The sequence below is a fragment of the Chiloscyllium plagiosum genome, chromosome 16 (assembly GCF_004010195.1).
Source record: "Chiloscyllium plagiosum isolate BGI_BamShark_2017 chromosome 16, ASM401019v2, whole genome shotgun sequence".
Lineage (NCBI taxonomy): Eukaryota > Metazoa > Chordata > Chondrichthyes > Orectolobiformes > Hemiscylliidae > Chiloscyllium > Chiloscyllium plagiosum.
In genome coordinates this window covers 68,219,491-68,235,275 of record NC_057725.1, presented here as the reverse complement: position 1 = coordinate 68,235,275, position 15,785 = coordinate 68,219,491, and the positions used below count along the sequence as shown (strand labels likewise).

The following is a 15,785-nucleotide window of genomic DNA, read 5'->3' as shown; positions in this document are numbered from 1 at the left end:
ACCCTCACCTTGACCTCTTTCCACCTATCGCATTTCCGACGCCCCTCCACCAAGTCCCTCCTCCCTACCTTTTATCTTAGCCTGCTGGACAAACTTTCCTCATTCCTGAAGAAGGGCTTATGCCCGAAACGTCGATTCTCCTGTTCCCTGGATGCTGCCTGACCTGCTGCGCTTTTCCAGCAACACAGTTTCAGCTCTGATCTCCAGCATCTGCAGACCTCACTTTCCCCTAACGTTGCCACCAAGTTGATTGTTAAGAAGACATATGGTGTGTTAGCTTTCATTAGCAGAGGGATTGGGTTTAAGAGCCGCAAAGTTATGCTGCAGCTCTATAAAACTCTGGTTTGACCATATTGGAATATTGTGTTCAGTTCTGGTCGCCTCATTATAGGAAGGATGTGGGAGCTTTAGAGAGGGTGCAGAGGAGTTTTACCAGGGTGCTGCCTGGACTGGAGGGCATGTGTCCTGAAGATGAGTTGAGGGGACTAGGGCTTTTCTCATTGGAGCAAACAAGGATGAGAGGTGACTTAATAGAGATGTACAGGATGATGAGAGGCATAGAGTGGATAGCCAGATACATTTTCCCATGGCAAAAATGGCTATTACAGGGAGGCTTAATTTTAAGGTGATTGGAGGAAGGTTTAGGGGAGAAGTCACAGGTAAGTTCTTTATACAGAGTGTGATGGGTGTTTGGATTGCAGTGCTAGTAGTGGTAATGGTATGGACATTTAAGTGACTCTTGGATAGGCACATGGATGATAGTAAAATGAAGGGCTTGTTGGTTAGTTTGATTTTAGAGTAGGATAAAAGCTCAGCACAACATTGATGGCCGAAGAGCCTGTACTGTTCTATGTTCTACACTCTATGTCAGAGCTGAGGAAACTCAGCATGTTTGAATAGCATCGAAGAAGAGAGAAACAGAGTGAACATTTCAAGTCTGTTATGACTCTTCTTCATGTCTTTTCTTATGACTAAAACTGCCCGGTCCTTCAATTGATTGGTGTTTGATGAAGTTTACTGCATTCTAGTTGTTTGCTATTTGATAAAAACGGCATTATTTCAAAAGCATTTCATTGACTTTGAAGCACTTTGGATCATTTTGAGGTTGTGAAAGTTATTCTCTTTTGATTTTCAGCCCTTTAATACAATTCAGTCTGCTACATTCCAAGTTTCATCTGTGCAGTGTGCCCACGAGAGCTCTCCTACTTTCCACTTATATCAAGTTTGTGAACCTGTTTCCTGAGATTAAGTCTACCATTCAAAGTGTGCTCAACAGTGACAGTCAGTTGAGGAATTCAGATGTAGAGTTGCAGCAAAGGGCAGTGGAATATCTCAGGCTCAGTTGTATAGCAAGCACTGATATCCTGGTAGGTAAAGGAACCTCTGAGATGTATGCTTTTTAGTGTCTCCGCGTTGGCACCACTTTGTCTTTTCCTTGCCTCTGTTTTTATTCTTATGCTGTCATTGTAACAATTATGAGCTCAGATGTTTCATTAAATGCATAATTTTTTTGTGTGAATTGTTGTCACCATTTACTCGAGTTTACAGAATACCCCAGCTTCTTGTCTGTGCATATTATACCAGTGTTTGCCTTCCCTCAGTCTAGTTTTGCTGACTCTGTCCCCTCGGTTTCTCCTGGCCTGTACCAGCTCCCTCTGTCCCTCGCACTTGGTCTTGCCTTGGCTGTCCTCTCATCTGTCTAATGAATTTTTTGAATACATTCTAGATAGTTGCCTGGAGTGATATGTTCTAGTTCCAACAGCAGAGCAGGCTTAGATATGACGGTAACTAATACATTAGACTGAGTTAATCTAGTTAAAGGAGCATTTATCTGATGTTGATTATGACATGATTGAAATTTGAATTCAGTATTATGCTTGAAAATGTGCAACTTGACACAATGTTTGATTGTAGATTTTGTCAGAATAACTAACTGAATGAGTCAGAGAACTGACAGCAACATATTGGTGAAATGGAGAATAATTACAATCAGACAAGTTCAAAAAAAGTTTATTTAATATTACTTGAGAGGGAACAATCTACTTCGTAAATAAGCCAACCATATTTGACCTAAAAGTTTGCTTAAAACTAAAGCCAAGAGCATATAGCAAGAATATTGCAAATTAATAGTTCTGGACCAGATATAGAGAAGACCAAAGCAAAGCAGAAAAAATAGTAACTGTGCTGGGACCTCGACTGTTCCATCTCTCATTAATGATTCAGATAGAGTGTCATATCTCTAATTTTGCTGACATCACCAAGACTGGTGTAATTAAGGAAATAGAGTTCAGGAGAATTCAAAGGGTTTTTACAAATACATTAAGGACAAAAGGGTAACAAGGGAGAGAATATGGTCCCTCAAAGATCACCAATGCAGCCTTTATATGGAGCCGCAGGAGATGGGGGAGATACTAAACGGGTATTTTGCATCAATGTTTACTGTGGAAAAGGACATGGAGATATAGAATGTAGGGAAAAGGATGGTGAGATCTTGAAAAATGTCCACATTACAGAGAAGGAAGTGCTGGATGTCTTGAAACGCATAAAAGTGGATAAATCTCCAGGACCTGATCAGATATGCCCTAGAACTCTGTGGGAAGCTAGGGAAGTGATTGCTGGGCCCTTTGTTGAGACATTTGTATCTTCGATAGTCACAGATAAGGTGCTGGAAGACTGGAGATTGGCTAACGAGGTGCCACTATTTAAGAAAGGTGGTAACGACAAGCCAGGTAACTATAGACTGATGGGCCTAATGTCAGTGGTGGGCATGTTGTTGGAGGGAACCCTGAGGGACAGGATGTACATGTATTTGGAAAGTCTAGGACTGATTAGGGATAGTTGACTTGGCTTTGTGCGTGGGAAATCATGTCTCACAAACTTGATTGAGTTTTTTGAAGAAATAACAAAGAGGATTGATGAGGGCAGAGTGGTAGACGTGATCTATATGGACTTAAGTAAGGCGTTCAACAAGGTTCCCCATGGAAGACTGGTTAGCAAGGTTGGATCTCATGGAATACAGGGGGGACTAGCCATTTGGATGCAGAACTGGCTCAAAGATAGAGACAGAGGGTGGTGGTGGAGGGCTGTTTTTCAGACTGGAGGCCTGTGACCAGTGGAGCGCCACAAGGATCAGTGCTGGGTCCACTACTTTTCATCATTTATATAAATGATTTAGATGTGAGCATATGAGGTATAGTTAGTAAGTTTGTAGATGACACCAAAATTGGAGGTGTAGTGGACAGCGAAGAAGGTTACCTCAGATTACAACAGGATCTTGATCAGATGGGCCAATGGGCTGAGGAGTGGCAGATGGAGTTTAATTTAGATAATTGTAAAGTGCTGCATTGTGGGAAAGCAAATTAGAGCAGGACTTATACACTTAATGGTAGGGTCCTTGGGAGTGTTGCTGAAGAGTACCTTATAGAGGTTTATAAAATCATGAGGGGCATGGATAGGGTAAATAGACAAAGTTTTTTTCCGTGGGATGGGGGAGTCCAGAACTAGAAGGCATAGGTTTAGGGTGAGAGGGGAAAGATATAAAAGATACCTAAGGGGTAACTTTTTCATTCAGAGAATGGCACATGTATGGAATGAGCTACCAGAGGCAGTGGTGGAGGTTAGTACAATTGCAACATTTAAAAGGCATCTGGATGGGTATATGAATAGGAAAGGTTTGGAGGGATATGGCCAGGTGCTGGCAGGTGCGGCTAGATTGGGTTGGGATATCTGGTCGGCATGGATGGGTTGGACTAAAGGGTCTGTTTCCATGCTGTACATCTCTATGACTCTACAGGGATCGTGGTTGCAGTGGTGGTAATCTTCAAGGAATCCATAGATTCTGGAAAAGCACCAGAGAATGGAAAAATTGCCAATGCAACACCTTCATTTAAGAAAAAGGAAGGAGACAAAAAGAAACACAGCTAATCAAAGGCTTATACTTGAAACGTCGATTCTCCTGCTCCTCGGATGCTGCCTGACCTGTGCTTTTCCAGCACCACAGTCTCGACTCTTGAAGCGTTTCACAGAGAATAATCAGGCACAAAGAAGGAAGTTTCATTGGAGAGATTTTAAGGAGGTTATGGATGGGGTTGTTGATGGAATTATCGAGGCAGAGTGATCTCGAGGCAGAGCTTATGACTGCTCAAAGTGAAACCCTGACAAGGTCTGAATTGGGAATAAAGTCGTGAATCACAGTTATTGTGATATGATGCTGGGTCAGGAGCTGAGACGTTGATGAGGGCCTGGGAAATGTGCGGCCCAGCTGCTTCACTGAAATGTTTGTAGCTTATGAAGGCTGGCATTGCAAAGTTGCCAAGAACAAAGTAACCTAGTCGATAGGTGATGGGTAGGCTCTCTGTAGCAAGGGGAGCTTGACCAGTGGTAGAAAGCTTGGTCCAGAATTAGAAGCTAGGTTTGGGGTCAGACATTGCATACAGGTTCCCTTGAGGTCTAATTTGGTTAAACACCCAAGGAGTTGGCTTAATTTGGCTGATTTTTTCCAAATTGGATGATTTAATCTTGAAAAATTAAGTTTGAAAAAACCCTCTCCTCTATGCCTCTAGATTTTTCGCTTGATTCCCATTGGTTTCTCATATAAGATAATCAGTGGGTTAGATAAGGTGGACAATGAGAGCCTTTTTCCTCAGATGGCTAGTACGAGGAGACATAGCTTTACATTGAGGGATGATGAATATAGGACAGATGTCAGGGGTAGTTTCTTTACTCAGAGAGCAGTAGGTGCTTGGAACGCCCTGCCTGCAACAGTAATAGACCCACCAACTTTAAGGGCATTTAAATGGTCATTGGATAGGTATATGGATGAAATTGGAATAGTGTAGGATAGATTGGTTCAGATTGGTTCCACAGGTCAGCGCAACATCGAGGACCGAACAACCTGTACTGCACTGTAATGTTCTGTGTTCTCTATGTTTCAATTTTACCTGGGCTACCTGATGCTACACTCCGTGGTGTTTTGATGTCAAAGGCAGTCATTCTTAAGCCATCACGAGAAATCAGCTGTTTTATCCATGTTAGCACCAAGACTGTAATCAGGTCAGGAGCCTTGTGATCCTGGTGAAACCGAAACTGCGCATCATGGGTAGATTGTTTCCACTGAGTGTTGTTACTTAGAGCTGCTGACAATATCTTCCATCACTCTCTGATGATGATTCACAGTGGGCTGATAGCGTAGTAATTGGCAGGTTGGATTTGTCCTGATTTTTTGTACAACATGTCTAGACAATTTTCCGCTTTGCCAGGTAGGTGTCAGGATTGGTGTTGTACTGGAACAGCTTGGCTAGGAGTACAGCAAGTTGTGGTGTACAAGCATTCACTGCCAGAATGTTGTCAGGACCCATAGCCTTTCCAGTATCCAGTGCCTCCAGCTGTTTGATATCAAATGGAATGAATTGAATTGGTTGAAGACTGGCATCTGTGATGCCAGGATCCACTGGAGGAGGCCAAATGGATTATTCACATACCACTTCCAGCTGAAGATTGTTGTGAATGCTTCAGCCCTATCTTTTGCACTGATGTGCTCGGTTCATTGAAGATACGGATATTTATAGAGTCTCCTCCTCCAGTGAGTTGTTTATTTTCCACCAACATTCATTACTATATGTCCACAGAACTTAGATCTGTTCGTTGTGAGATCATTTAACTGCCTACTGTGCCGCATGGAGGTCAAAGTTTGAGTTGCTAGATTATTTTGAATATAAACTAACATGGTAGAGAATCACATAATGCCATGGGTGATTTCCTCACTGTGAAGTTGGAGTTTTGTCTCCATAAGGACTGTGTTTTGGTCCATCTTATCAATACAACCTTGGTCAGATGCATTTACAACACCGGGTTGATGAGGTTGAGATCAGATGGGCTTTTCGGTTGCGTTGGTTCTTAGCACTTGCTACAAACCCAATCTGTCAGTTTATCCTTTAGGATTCAAACAACGTGTATAACGGCAGGTACTGAACTGGTCTGACTGGTTTCATTCTCTTACTGCTTTGGTTGTGAGCTAATACAGCTTGGGTTTCTGGGCCATTTCAGGTTTGCCAAGTTACTTTGGATCAGCAAGCACATACAGAGTTGATGCTATGCTTCTTTCCCTAAAGTATGTTTGTGAACCAGTTCGGAATCAGTGCATCTTACTTAAGGTCTCCATTGCTCTGATATTAGCTTTATAATTGTATTCATTTAAATCAAATTCTGCAAGGTCCTTGAAGTCTTAGCTAAGATGTCAGGATTACTACTGCAGTATTATTATATACCCACAGTGCTGCTATCTCTTTTGGCTATAACATTTATAAAGTTGTCAAACCAGCCCACCCCTCTGCTTTGCTGGGTTTCTCGTGGATGCTGCACTGATTTGATTCTCTTGATGACTACCTTGCTGACCTTGTTGCAGATGTTTGTGGGTCGCAGGTACTCCCACATGTCACACCTGGCCTGGGGGACTGTTGTTAACTACTGTAGCAACAAAAGGACAATAAAGTGTTTGGTTTTGTTGATCCCATGGTTAGGAGTCGAGGTTAAATGTGGACTGCACTGTGGCCAAGGATAAGAGCAAGCTGTTTTACTGGGATCTGGGAAGAGAGAGGGAGCTGTGGGACCTGGGATTGCATTAGCTAACAGGCAATTCTGAGAATGCATTAGGGAGCCAGTCAGAGTTGGTACTGAATTGGGGTTGGAGCAGCAGAGGGTATTATTAACTGGAAGATGAGCTTTGCCTAACATCTCAACCAAGTCAGGAGGTAGCAGAAGGAATGTAGACTGGAGTTGGAAGAAGGGGAGCTATGTTCTCACATAGTACTGAACGCTTCCAGAAGGTGAATAATGGTGAGGACTGATATCTCCAAGGTATTGCTGCAGTATGGGCTGAAATGCAACATGTGGTCTATCTAGCTCTGTACAATGTCAGCCGAAAGGATTCCAGAGCCACTGTCAGGTATGCCAACTGGGATATTTTCACATTTCCTAATTGCGCTAGATTTTCCCTGTTGTTTACTGGGACATATTTGCAAAATTTGAACGTCCTCAGAGCTAACTGATTTATTTCTTGCTAGGCAACTGTGTTGGAGGAGATGCCACCATTTCCAGAGAGGGAATCTTCGATCCTTAACAAGCTGAAGAAGAAGAAGGAATCCAGCAGCTTGGCTAATCTGGAGGTGGTGAAGAAGGAACAGAATGCTGATGTTAATGGCAACTCTGAACTCACAGTGCTCCACCCCATGGTATGGGACTCAGAATGGTGTTCATTATGATTTATGTCACAGTCACAGGTTCCGCTATGTCAAATCAATAGGTTGGTTACTGCACAAGACATGACATCCAGTCATGTCTGTGCCAGGCCTTGTAGGAGCAACTCGACTCTCTCACCTTCCACCTTTCCCTGTAGCTCTGTAAATATTTATTTCAGGTAATTATCCAATTCCTCTTCTGTCCCCTGCCTCCACTGCGCTGTCGGGTTGTGCATTTCAGCTCCTAACGATTTGCTCTGGAGAAAAAGGTTTTCCTTTGTGCTGTTTCAGATTCTTTTGCAGTGTCCTCTGTTTCTCAATCTTTTTGCCAATGGGAAAGGTTTCTCTCGGTCTCCTCTGTCCAGTCCCCTTATGATTTTGAAGATCTCTATTAAAGTTCCCTCTCCAAACTTTTCTCATCCTTTAGTCTGACCCTGACTTTCCCTTTTCTCCTACCATCCTTTCAACAACCTAAAATCATTTTTCAACTTCCCCTTACTTCAGAAGAAGAATCACATAGTACTTGAAATATTTCTCATCACGGCTGACTATTATTTCTGTTTTTATTTGCCATAATCTTTTTTTGCTTTTAATCTCTATGCCTCTAATGTATAAAGTCCAAGATCTCATATGCCTTGGTGCTGATTTCTCAACTTGCCCTATCACGTTCCGTATTTTGTTTCCATGTAAAACCAGCTCTCTGCTTTCCTGCATCGTCTTTAGAATTTTACTCTTTATTTTAAATTGCCTCTCTTTGTTCTTTCTTCTAAAATGTACTACTTCACACTTCTCTGCATTGAATCTCACTTGCTGTATTTCTGCCCATTCCACCCGACCGTGTCCCCTCAGTTTATAATCTTCCAAGTTATATTTCAGCTGCCCATTTTAAAATTATGGCCTGTACATCCTACTGTAACTAAGTTTTATATAAATTAATAAAAGCAGTGGTTTTAATACTGACCCATGGAGAAGCTGACCTAATGTCCCTACAGTCTGAGAGGCAACTATTTACCATGACTTGGTTTCCTGCCACTCAGTCGACTTAATATCCATGCTACCACTCATCCCTAATTCCTTTGGCTTTCACTTGTCTGACAGGCTTGTTATATTGGACTCCGTTTTTGCAGAACCCCTGTATACCATTTTAACCCACTATGTTAAGTCACCAAAAACTTAAGCAAACCAGTTGCTCTTTACAAATCCACATTTGTCCAAATGATGGTTAATTTTGTCTAGAATTATTGTTTGCAGATTAAAAACTAAAATACCAGTAGGCAATTTCCAAAAAAAATACAAGTTAAGAACTTGGTAATTAAAATACTAAGGCGAGGTGATTTGTTGTAATTGCATGGTGTAGGGCCCCATTGTGGTTCATAATGACCACATCTGTAGCAAGTGATGATTGCTTGAGGAACTCTGCCTCAGAATAATAAGGTGGAGTCTGATCTTCCAATCCAGCGACACATCAAGGAGGGGGAGAGTTATCTGGATGCTGTGTTTCAGGAGGCAGTCACATCTCTTAGATTAACAACCTCAAATTCAGTCAGTGGTCAGGGACAGGAGGATGTGACTATGAGTGAGGCAGGCAGAGGGATTCAGGAGGTAGTGCTGATGGAGCCTCAGCCCCTGAGACTGTCTAACAGGTTTGAGATTCTTGCTCCCTGTGTGGATGAGTAGGGGCTGTAGGGAGGATGAGCCAACTGACCTGAGCACCATGCTACAGGGAGCCTTTCATTAGAGGGGAGAACTGTGGTTGTAATCAGGGATAGTATTGACAGGGGAATAGACATGATTCTCTCTGGTCGGGATCGAGAGACACAAAGGCAGTGTTGCCAGCCTGATGCCAGGGTTCAGGATATCTTATCTCGTCTGCAGAGGAATTTGGAATGGGAGGGGAAAGAACCAGTTGGTCTACATAAGTGCCAATAAAATAGGTAGATAAATGAAAGAGGTTCTGAGGTAAAATGAACAGCTAGAGGCTAAATGAGAAGACTGAACCAAAAAGTTAATAATGGCTGGATTACTACCTGAGCAACAGGTAAACTGGCACAGGGTCAACAAGATTAAACACATGGCTCAAAGGTAAGTGTGGAGAAACAGGTTAGAATTCATGGTACTTAGGCATCAGTACTGGGGAAGGAGGGAGCTGTTCTGATCAGATAGGCACAACCTGAATCATGCAGAGACCTGGCAAATGGCACAACTAGGGCTGTGGATGGAGCTTAAACTTTAATAGTGGGGAATGGGCTTGGTTGCCAAGAAAATTAATAAATCAAAAGTGAAGGACAAAGTAGGATTTCAGATTAGTGATGGGACTGATTGCTACCAGAAAATAAAAGGAAGGCACTGAATGCACAAATGTCATATTGCACTAAAGAATCACACCAGTTTAGGGAAATTCGACAATAGAACAAACTTAAAGACTTTGTATCTTAATGCATGAAACATTCGGAATGAGGTAGACAAGCTGATAGTATAAACAATGTCAATGACAATGTCAATGTCAATGAATATAAGCTCATAGCCATTCTAGAAACCTGATTACAAGGAGATTAAAACTGGGAACTTAACACGCAGGAACATTTGACCTTTCAGATAAACATGCAGGATGGCAAAGGTAGTACTGTTAATAAGAGATGAAATGAAGACAGTTACGAGAGATTATCTAAGCTCAGATGATGTAGAATTAATTGGGTGGAGATAAAAAATAGCAAGGGAAAGATGATATTGATAGAAGTAATGTACAGACCCCCAAACAGTAGCCAGTCTGTAGGAAAGATTCTAAATCAACAAATAGCGGGAGCTTGTAAAAAGAACAGAGCAATAATTATGTGTGACTTTAATTTCATGTTGATTAGGTTAAGAAATTGGAAACGGTGCGAGCAGCAACAAATTCTTAGAGTCCGTTAGGGTAGTTTCCAAGAGCAATATGAAATGGAGCCAACCAGGGAACAAGCTATTATTGGATCTGGTACTGGGTAATGAGGTAGAATTTAATAAATTTCCCCTCATTTCCCCTCCTCCCACCGTATCCCAGATCCAACCTTTGAATTTGGCACTGTCCTCCTGGCCTGTCCTACCTGCCCATCTTCCTTCCCACCTATCTACTCCACCCTCCCTCAGACTTATCACCATTACCCCCATCTTCATCCATCTCTCGCACTCGCAGCTACCTTCCCCCCCTGCCCCATCCCCCTCCCCATTCTCCCTCAATCCCCTAGGCTCCCAGTCTCACTCATTCATTCAGCTTCTATGCAATTTTCACTATTACTTCCTTTAGTATTCTCGATACTAGTAATTTTGATCCTGTCCTAGTAACTAATCAACTCTATTTTAGCCAACCTTTCTAACAGCTGTCTTTATTAATTTTTACTCTTTCCAGTGTCTCAATTACTTCTTCTTTCACTAGAATTTTGGCAGCATCGTCTTCCTTGGTAAAGACAGATGAAAAATATTCACTTAAAACTCCAGCTGTGCTTCTATGTCTAATTTTCTTGATTCAGCCCCACACCTGCTTTTACAACTTATGTAATATTTATGTACATATTTGTACATAGATTTTGGGGCTCCCATTTATGTTTAGCTGCCAGTTTCTTTTGATGCTCCCTTTTTGCTTCTCTTACTTGCTTTCTCACCTCCTCTCTGAATATTCTATATTCACCTTGGTTTTCAGTTGTATTTTCTACCTAATGCCTGTCATTCTTTTTTCATATTTATTTCTTTCACCTTTGTCATCCAGTGAACGTTGGATTTGTTTGCCCTACCTTTGCCTGTCATTGGGAAGGACTTCAATTGTCCCAAACCAGTTGCCTTTTAACAACAGTGCATTCTTCCATTATGGTTCTGCTGCCGATTTGTGATCCTATTTGGACACAAGTTTCTCCCGCTGCAATACCTATTTGAGGCTATTTTCAAGGTGTACCAGTGCAATCATTGTTGGTGTAGTAGTGTTGTTCAGACCTGTGATGTTTGTTTTGCACTAGCTGTGTTTAAAAGATAAAATGAGCTGCTGGCTTTCAATTGGAAACACTCCTGTCTCTTGAGTCCTGAATCCCAAACCTGGCCTTGAGTTGACATCTTGAACAGTATTGAAGAAGTTAGGAAGTTGAGAAGTGAACGTTGAGCTCCATTTGCTGTTGATAGGGATGAGATGGATGTTCGAAGAAACATGACACTATTTGACAACACGTGTAAGCTTTGAAGCTGATGAATTCACTTGAGCCATATATTGAGCTGTTTTGTAATTCTTAAAACCCTGTGTAGTCTCTCACGCTCATACAGAAGTAATTTTAGTAAGACTGCGTTGTGATACTTGTTTCTTTTACAGCCAACCACATCCCCATCGACTGATCTTCTGGGTCTTGGATCAGTCCATTTGGAGAACCCAGACCCCACACATCCATCTCGAGGCAGTTTATTGTTGGATGTGTTCTCAAATGTGAACTCTGGGGTGATCTCGCAGATTGCCAGTTTTGGAAGGTACTGTACACGATAATCGAATGACCTACTGCGAAGCTGGATTGGAAAATTTGCTGATAATTTGCCTGACAGGTGGTGGATTCCATAGGAGGTTTCAAAAAAGAGCTGGATATATATTTGAAGTGAAGAAGTTAGAGGGCTGCAGAGATAGGACCATAGAACAGGACTAGCTCGATAGCTTATTTAGGAGCCAGTACAGACACTATGGTCGAATGGCTTCTTTCTGTATTGTAAAATTCTATGATTCTATGGCAAATGCACATTTGAGTCATTTTTCCTGTGTATTGAGGCTCCTGATGCTACAGACAATGAAAAGAGACAGATCGAACTCCTTTATTTTTCTCACCTTTTACTGTCTGTAAATTGTGTGGTTTAAATTTGACAAAGACTGAGCTATGTTTCCCAAGTTAATGCAGCAAATCACTTAACATGCTGTAGGAGCATGACTTCATCATGCATATCATTTATTCTCACATTCAGGCCCCAAGTAGTTTACATAACCCCACACCCTAGAAAATTCTCTTTCTTCTCCCAGATCAGTTCTCTCGCTCACCCTCTTCCACTTATTCTCCCTCGCTCACCCTCTTTCACTAATTCTCCCTCGCTTACCCTTTTTCACTAATTCTCCATCACTCACTCTCTTTCACTTATTCTCCCTCACTCACCTTACACTTATTATCACTCACTCTGACTCTTCCATTTATTCCTTCTGACTCATGCTCTCTATCTTATTGTCTTGCTCACGTTTTCTCTCGTATTCTCTCTTCTCTCTCTCTTATTTGCTATCTCCTGGGCTCACTCAGTTCTCTCCTGCTCTACCTCTTCACTTATTCTCCTTTGCTCCAACTCTTCCACTTAGAAAGCATGCTATCTGGGTGCACACCGGTGTGGTCGATACCATAAGAAATTTCAGAAGGTTGTGTGCATAGCCCAGACCATCATGGAAGCCAACCTGCCATCTTTGGACTCCATTTACACTTCACGTTGCCGCAGAAAGGCTACCAACATCATCAAAGACCCACCCCGTTCTGGTAATGCTCTCCTACAACCTCTTCCATCAGGCAGAAGATACAGAAGCTTGAACACAAGCACCAACAGATTCAAGAACAGCTTCTTCTGTGCTGTTATTAGACTGATGAATGGGACTCTTTAACTTCAAATAATCTTGATCTTGTTAATGTTGATCTTGGTCTGTTCACCTCCTGTGCAGTGTCACCAGTATGCGTTGCCCTAAGCACCCAATGATCTGAATGTCCTCGCTTACTATAATCTGCCTGTACTGATCATAAACAAAGCTTTTCATTGTACTTAAGTACACTTGACTACAATAAATCCAATCAAATTTTACTCTTCACTTGTTCTTTCCCTCTCACTTTATCTTATTCTCTCTTGCTCACCTTCACCTCTATTCTCTGTCTTGCTCAACTTCTTTCACTTTATTCTCTCTTTTTCACTGCCCTTTGCTTGCTGTCTCACTCACACTTTTACTTGCTCATTCTCTTTTATTTGCAAGGCAAAAGGGAGGACTGCAGATGCTGGAAATCAGAGTCTAGATTAGAGTGGCGCTGGAAAAGCACAGCAGGTCAGGCAGCATCCAAGGAGCAGGAAAATTGACGTTTCAGGGAAAAGCCTTTCATTCCTGATAAAGGGTTTTTGCCTGAAACGTCGATATTCCTGCTCCTCGGATGCTGCCTGACCTGCTGTGTTTTTCCAGCACCACTCTAATTTAGACTCTTTTGTTTGCAGTCTGTTTCTCACTCATATCTTTTTTTTCTCTTCCAGGTTCATTTGCAAAAATAATGGCATCTTATTTGAGAACCAGCTTTTGCAGATTGGCGTGAAATCTGAATTTAGACAGAATTTGGGTAAATTTTTGTTATTTTGTCTGTATCTCTCTCCCCCTCCATTCCCCCTTACCGCCCCACCTTCTTATTGACGCTTGGGTCTGGTGTGCAATTTCCCTGCTTTGTCCAGTTTTCCTGTTGGATTTGAATCTGATTGAAGCATTGACTAGAGATAGACTGGAATGACAGAGCAGTTGCATCAAGATTTGAAGAGAAGAGATTTGGTGAAGTGTTTTGTGGCCCTAAGATTAGAAGCTGAGGAGCTGCCAGAAATGCTGCTTGTCAGCTCGATAAGCCTGCCATGCATCGCCAGTAGTTCCCAGAATTATTTGACATTGCAACAATGCCATTGTTGATAGATCTGATGTTTAAGTAGGGAACATGAATGAGCCAATGGTGATCCCAGTTCACTGCTGTTTGCACCCTCTGGTTGATGGCCTTCTGAAGCAGTGAGAGCAGGTCTCAAAGGCACTTATGCCAGTGTTACTCATTTCGACATTGATAGCTCATCTCAGAGTGACTCGGGTATATTTTTTGGGGATGTACGCGATGCTGGCTGTTCCCCATCACGAATTATCCAGAGTCCACCACATTCAAGGCATTTTTCTGACACCATTCCTGCTCTGAGGGCTGTTCTGTTCCCTTTTGAACACATGGTTGCACTCTCTCCCTCTTGCTTGCTGTCTGCCTGACTTTCTAATGTTTGGGATAGAATATTTAATTTGAGATTCTCTTTCATGTTCAGGCTGCTTTAGCCAGTGGGTAGCTGCACAGGATTCAGTCTGGCTATGTTGTGAACGGGCTTCCCATTGCCAATCCATCGAGTTTGCTTCCCTGCTGCTGGGAGTGTATTAAGAGAGCGACATAGCCAGCTCAGGTCTGCCTGTAATGCCCTAACCATTCAGCAGCTTGCCGGCTGTCACTGTCTGAGATTGGAGTCCATTTGTGTTCATAGAACTCTCCCTGCCATCCCAGCACCTTTCAGACCAGAGGGGACACAGCAGTAGAAAAAAGTTAAGAAGTTCTGATTATTCAGGTAGGACACATTTTATTGCCTTATCAATGTGTCCCCTATACTGTGTTCTGCTTTGCAGTTAATGAACATGAGCAGATATTAAATTAGAGTCCGTTTTCACAAGTGAAGCACTTTCTGGAATTCTGATCTCCTTCATCGTAGCTTTTCTGGAGCTATCTGGAATTATTTATGATTATGGAAATGAACATTTTGAAAATGGGGTTGAACCTAGGGACACAGGATGAAGAATATGGCAATCTCGTAATAAGTTGTTGAATGGAGATGGTTGAGTGGTGTGTATCTGCTAACCCAGGTTCTCTCTCTACCTGCAGGTCGGATGTACATTTTTTATGGTAACAAGACTTTGATCAAATTTGTCGCTTTTACCTCAGTGATTATCTACCCGGGAAATCTTTCAGCCAATATCCTTAATGTGAAAAGATTTGTTTGAAAGTGAACGTTGACTTGTGAGCCAGCCGATACAGTCCTCTCCAATTCGTAAGCAAACAGCAGCTTTTGTTGGCTGTCGATTACCTGAAGCTGCTGTGATTGCTGGTTTTTGCCCAGATCCCTGGTGAATGGAAGTGAATGAAGGTGAATGGTAGCCGGGGTGCCGTTGGGAAATATGAATCATTTTGGCTTTTCTTCTTTCTCTGCACAAAATGTGTGCTCACAATTTTTTACCAATCCCCCACTTACACACCAACAGTCAAACAAGAAGAGCTGTGTATACATTTGTCCCTTCCTGACTTGAGGCAACTGCCAGGTGGATTCTTGTGTCTGACTTTCGATCCTGCTGAAGTGTTTCTACATTTCACTTTGTGATCTGAAGGACAGACTGTTTCACTGAATAGTCTCTATGTGTCAGTGAGACTCAGCAGGCACCACCCCAGGGATACAGGTATGACAGAGACACCAATTTCCTGGAGGGAGAAGAGGGTGGTCATTGAGGACAGAATGGCCATCGAGGAGGGGATATGATAAAGATGTGGGAGCTGGCCAATAGAGCTATATGGACAGGAAGTAAAGTGAAGGCCAAGACCCAGATAGATGTACAAAGAGACATCCCTCACACACGTGGAGACACCCCTCACACATACCTATGATATCTAGGGATATCCCTCATGCACACAGAGACACCACTCACACACACACAGACACCCCTCTCACACACATACACACACACCTCTAATACACAGAGACATCCCTCAC

General features: G+C 42.4%; 1 protein-coding gene across 1 annotated transcript in view; it reads left to right on the top strand.

The window, feature by feature from the left end:
• The window catches only part of LOC122557988 (AP-2 complex subunit alpha-2-like), a 102,375-nt gene that overhangs the window by 69,192 nt on the left and 17,398 nt on the right, over positions 1–15,785 (top strand). Inside the window, exons 13-17 of the mRNA XM_043706289.1 lie at positions 1,136–1,367; positions 7,062–7,229; positions 11,563–11,714; positions 13,497–13,579; positions 14,906–14,995. Of these exons, the coding sequence (XP_043562224.1) occupies positions 1,136–1,367; positions 7,062–7,229; positions 11,563–11,714; positions 13,497–13,579; positions 14,906–14,995 (725 nt within the window). The remainder of the gene's footprint in view (positions 1–1,135; positions 1,368–7,061; positions 7,230–11,562; positions 11,715–13,496; positions 13,580–14,905; positions 14,996–15,785) is intronic.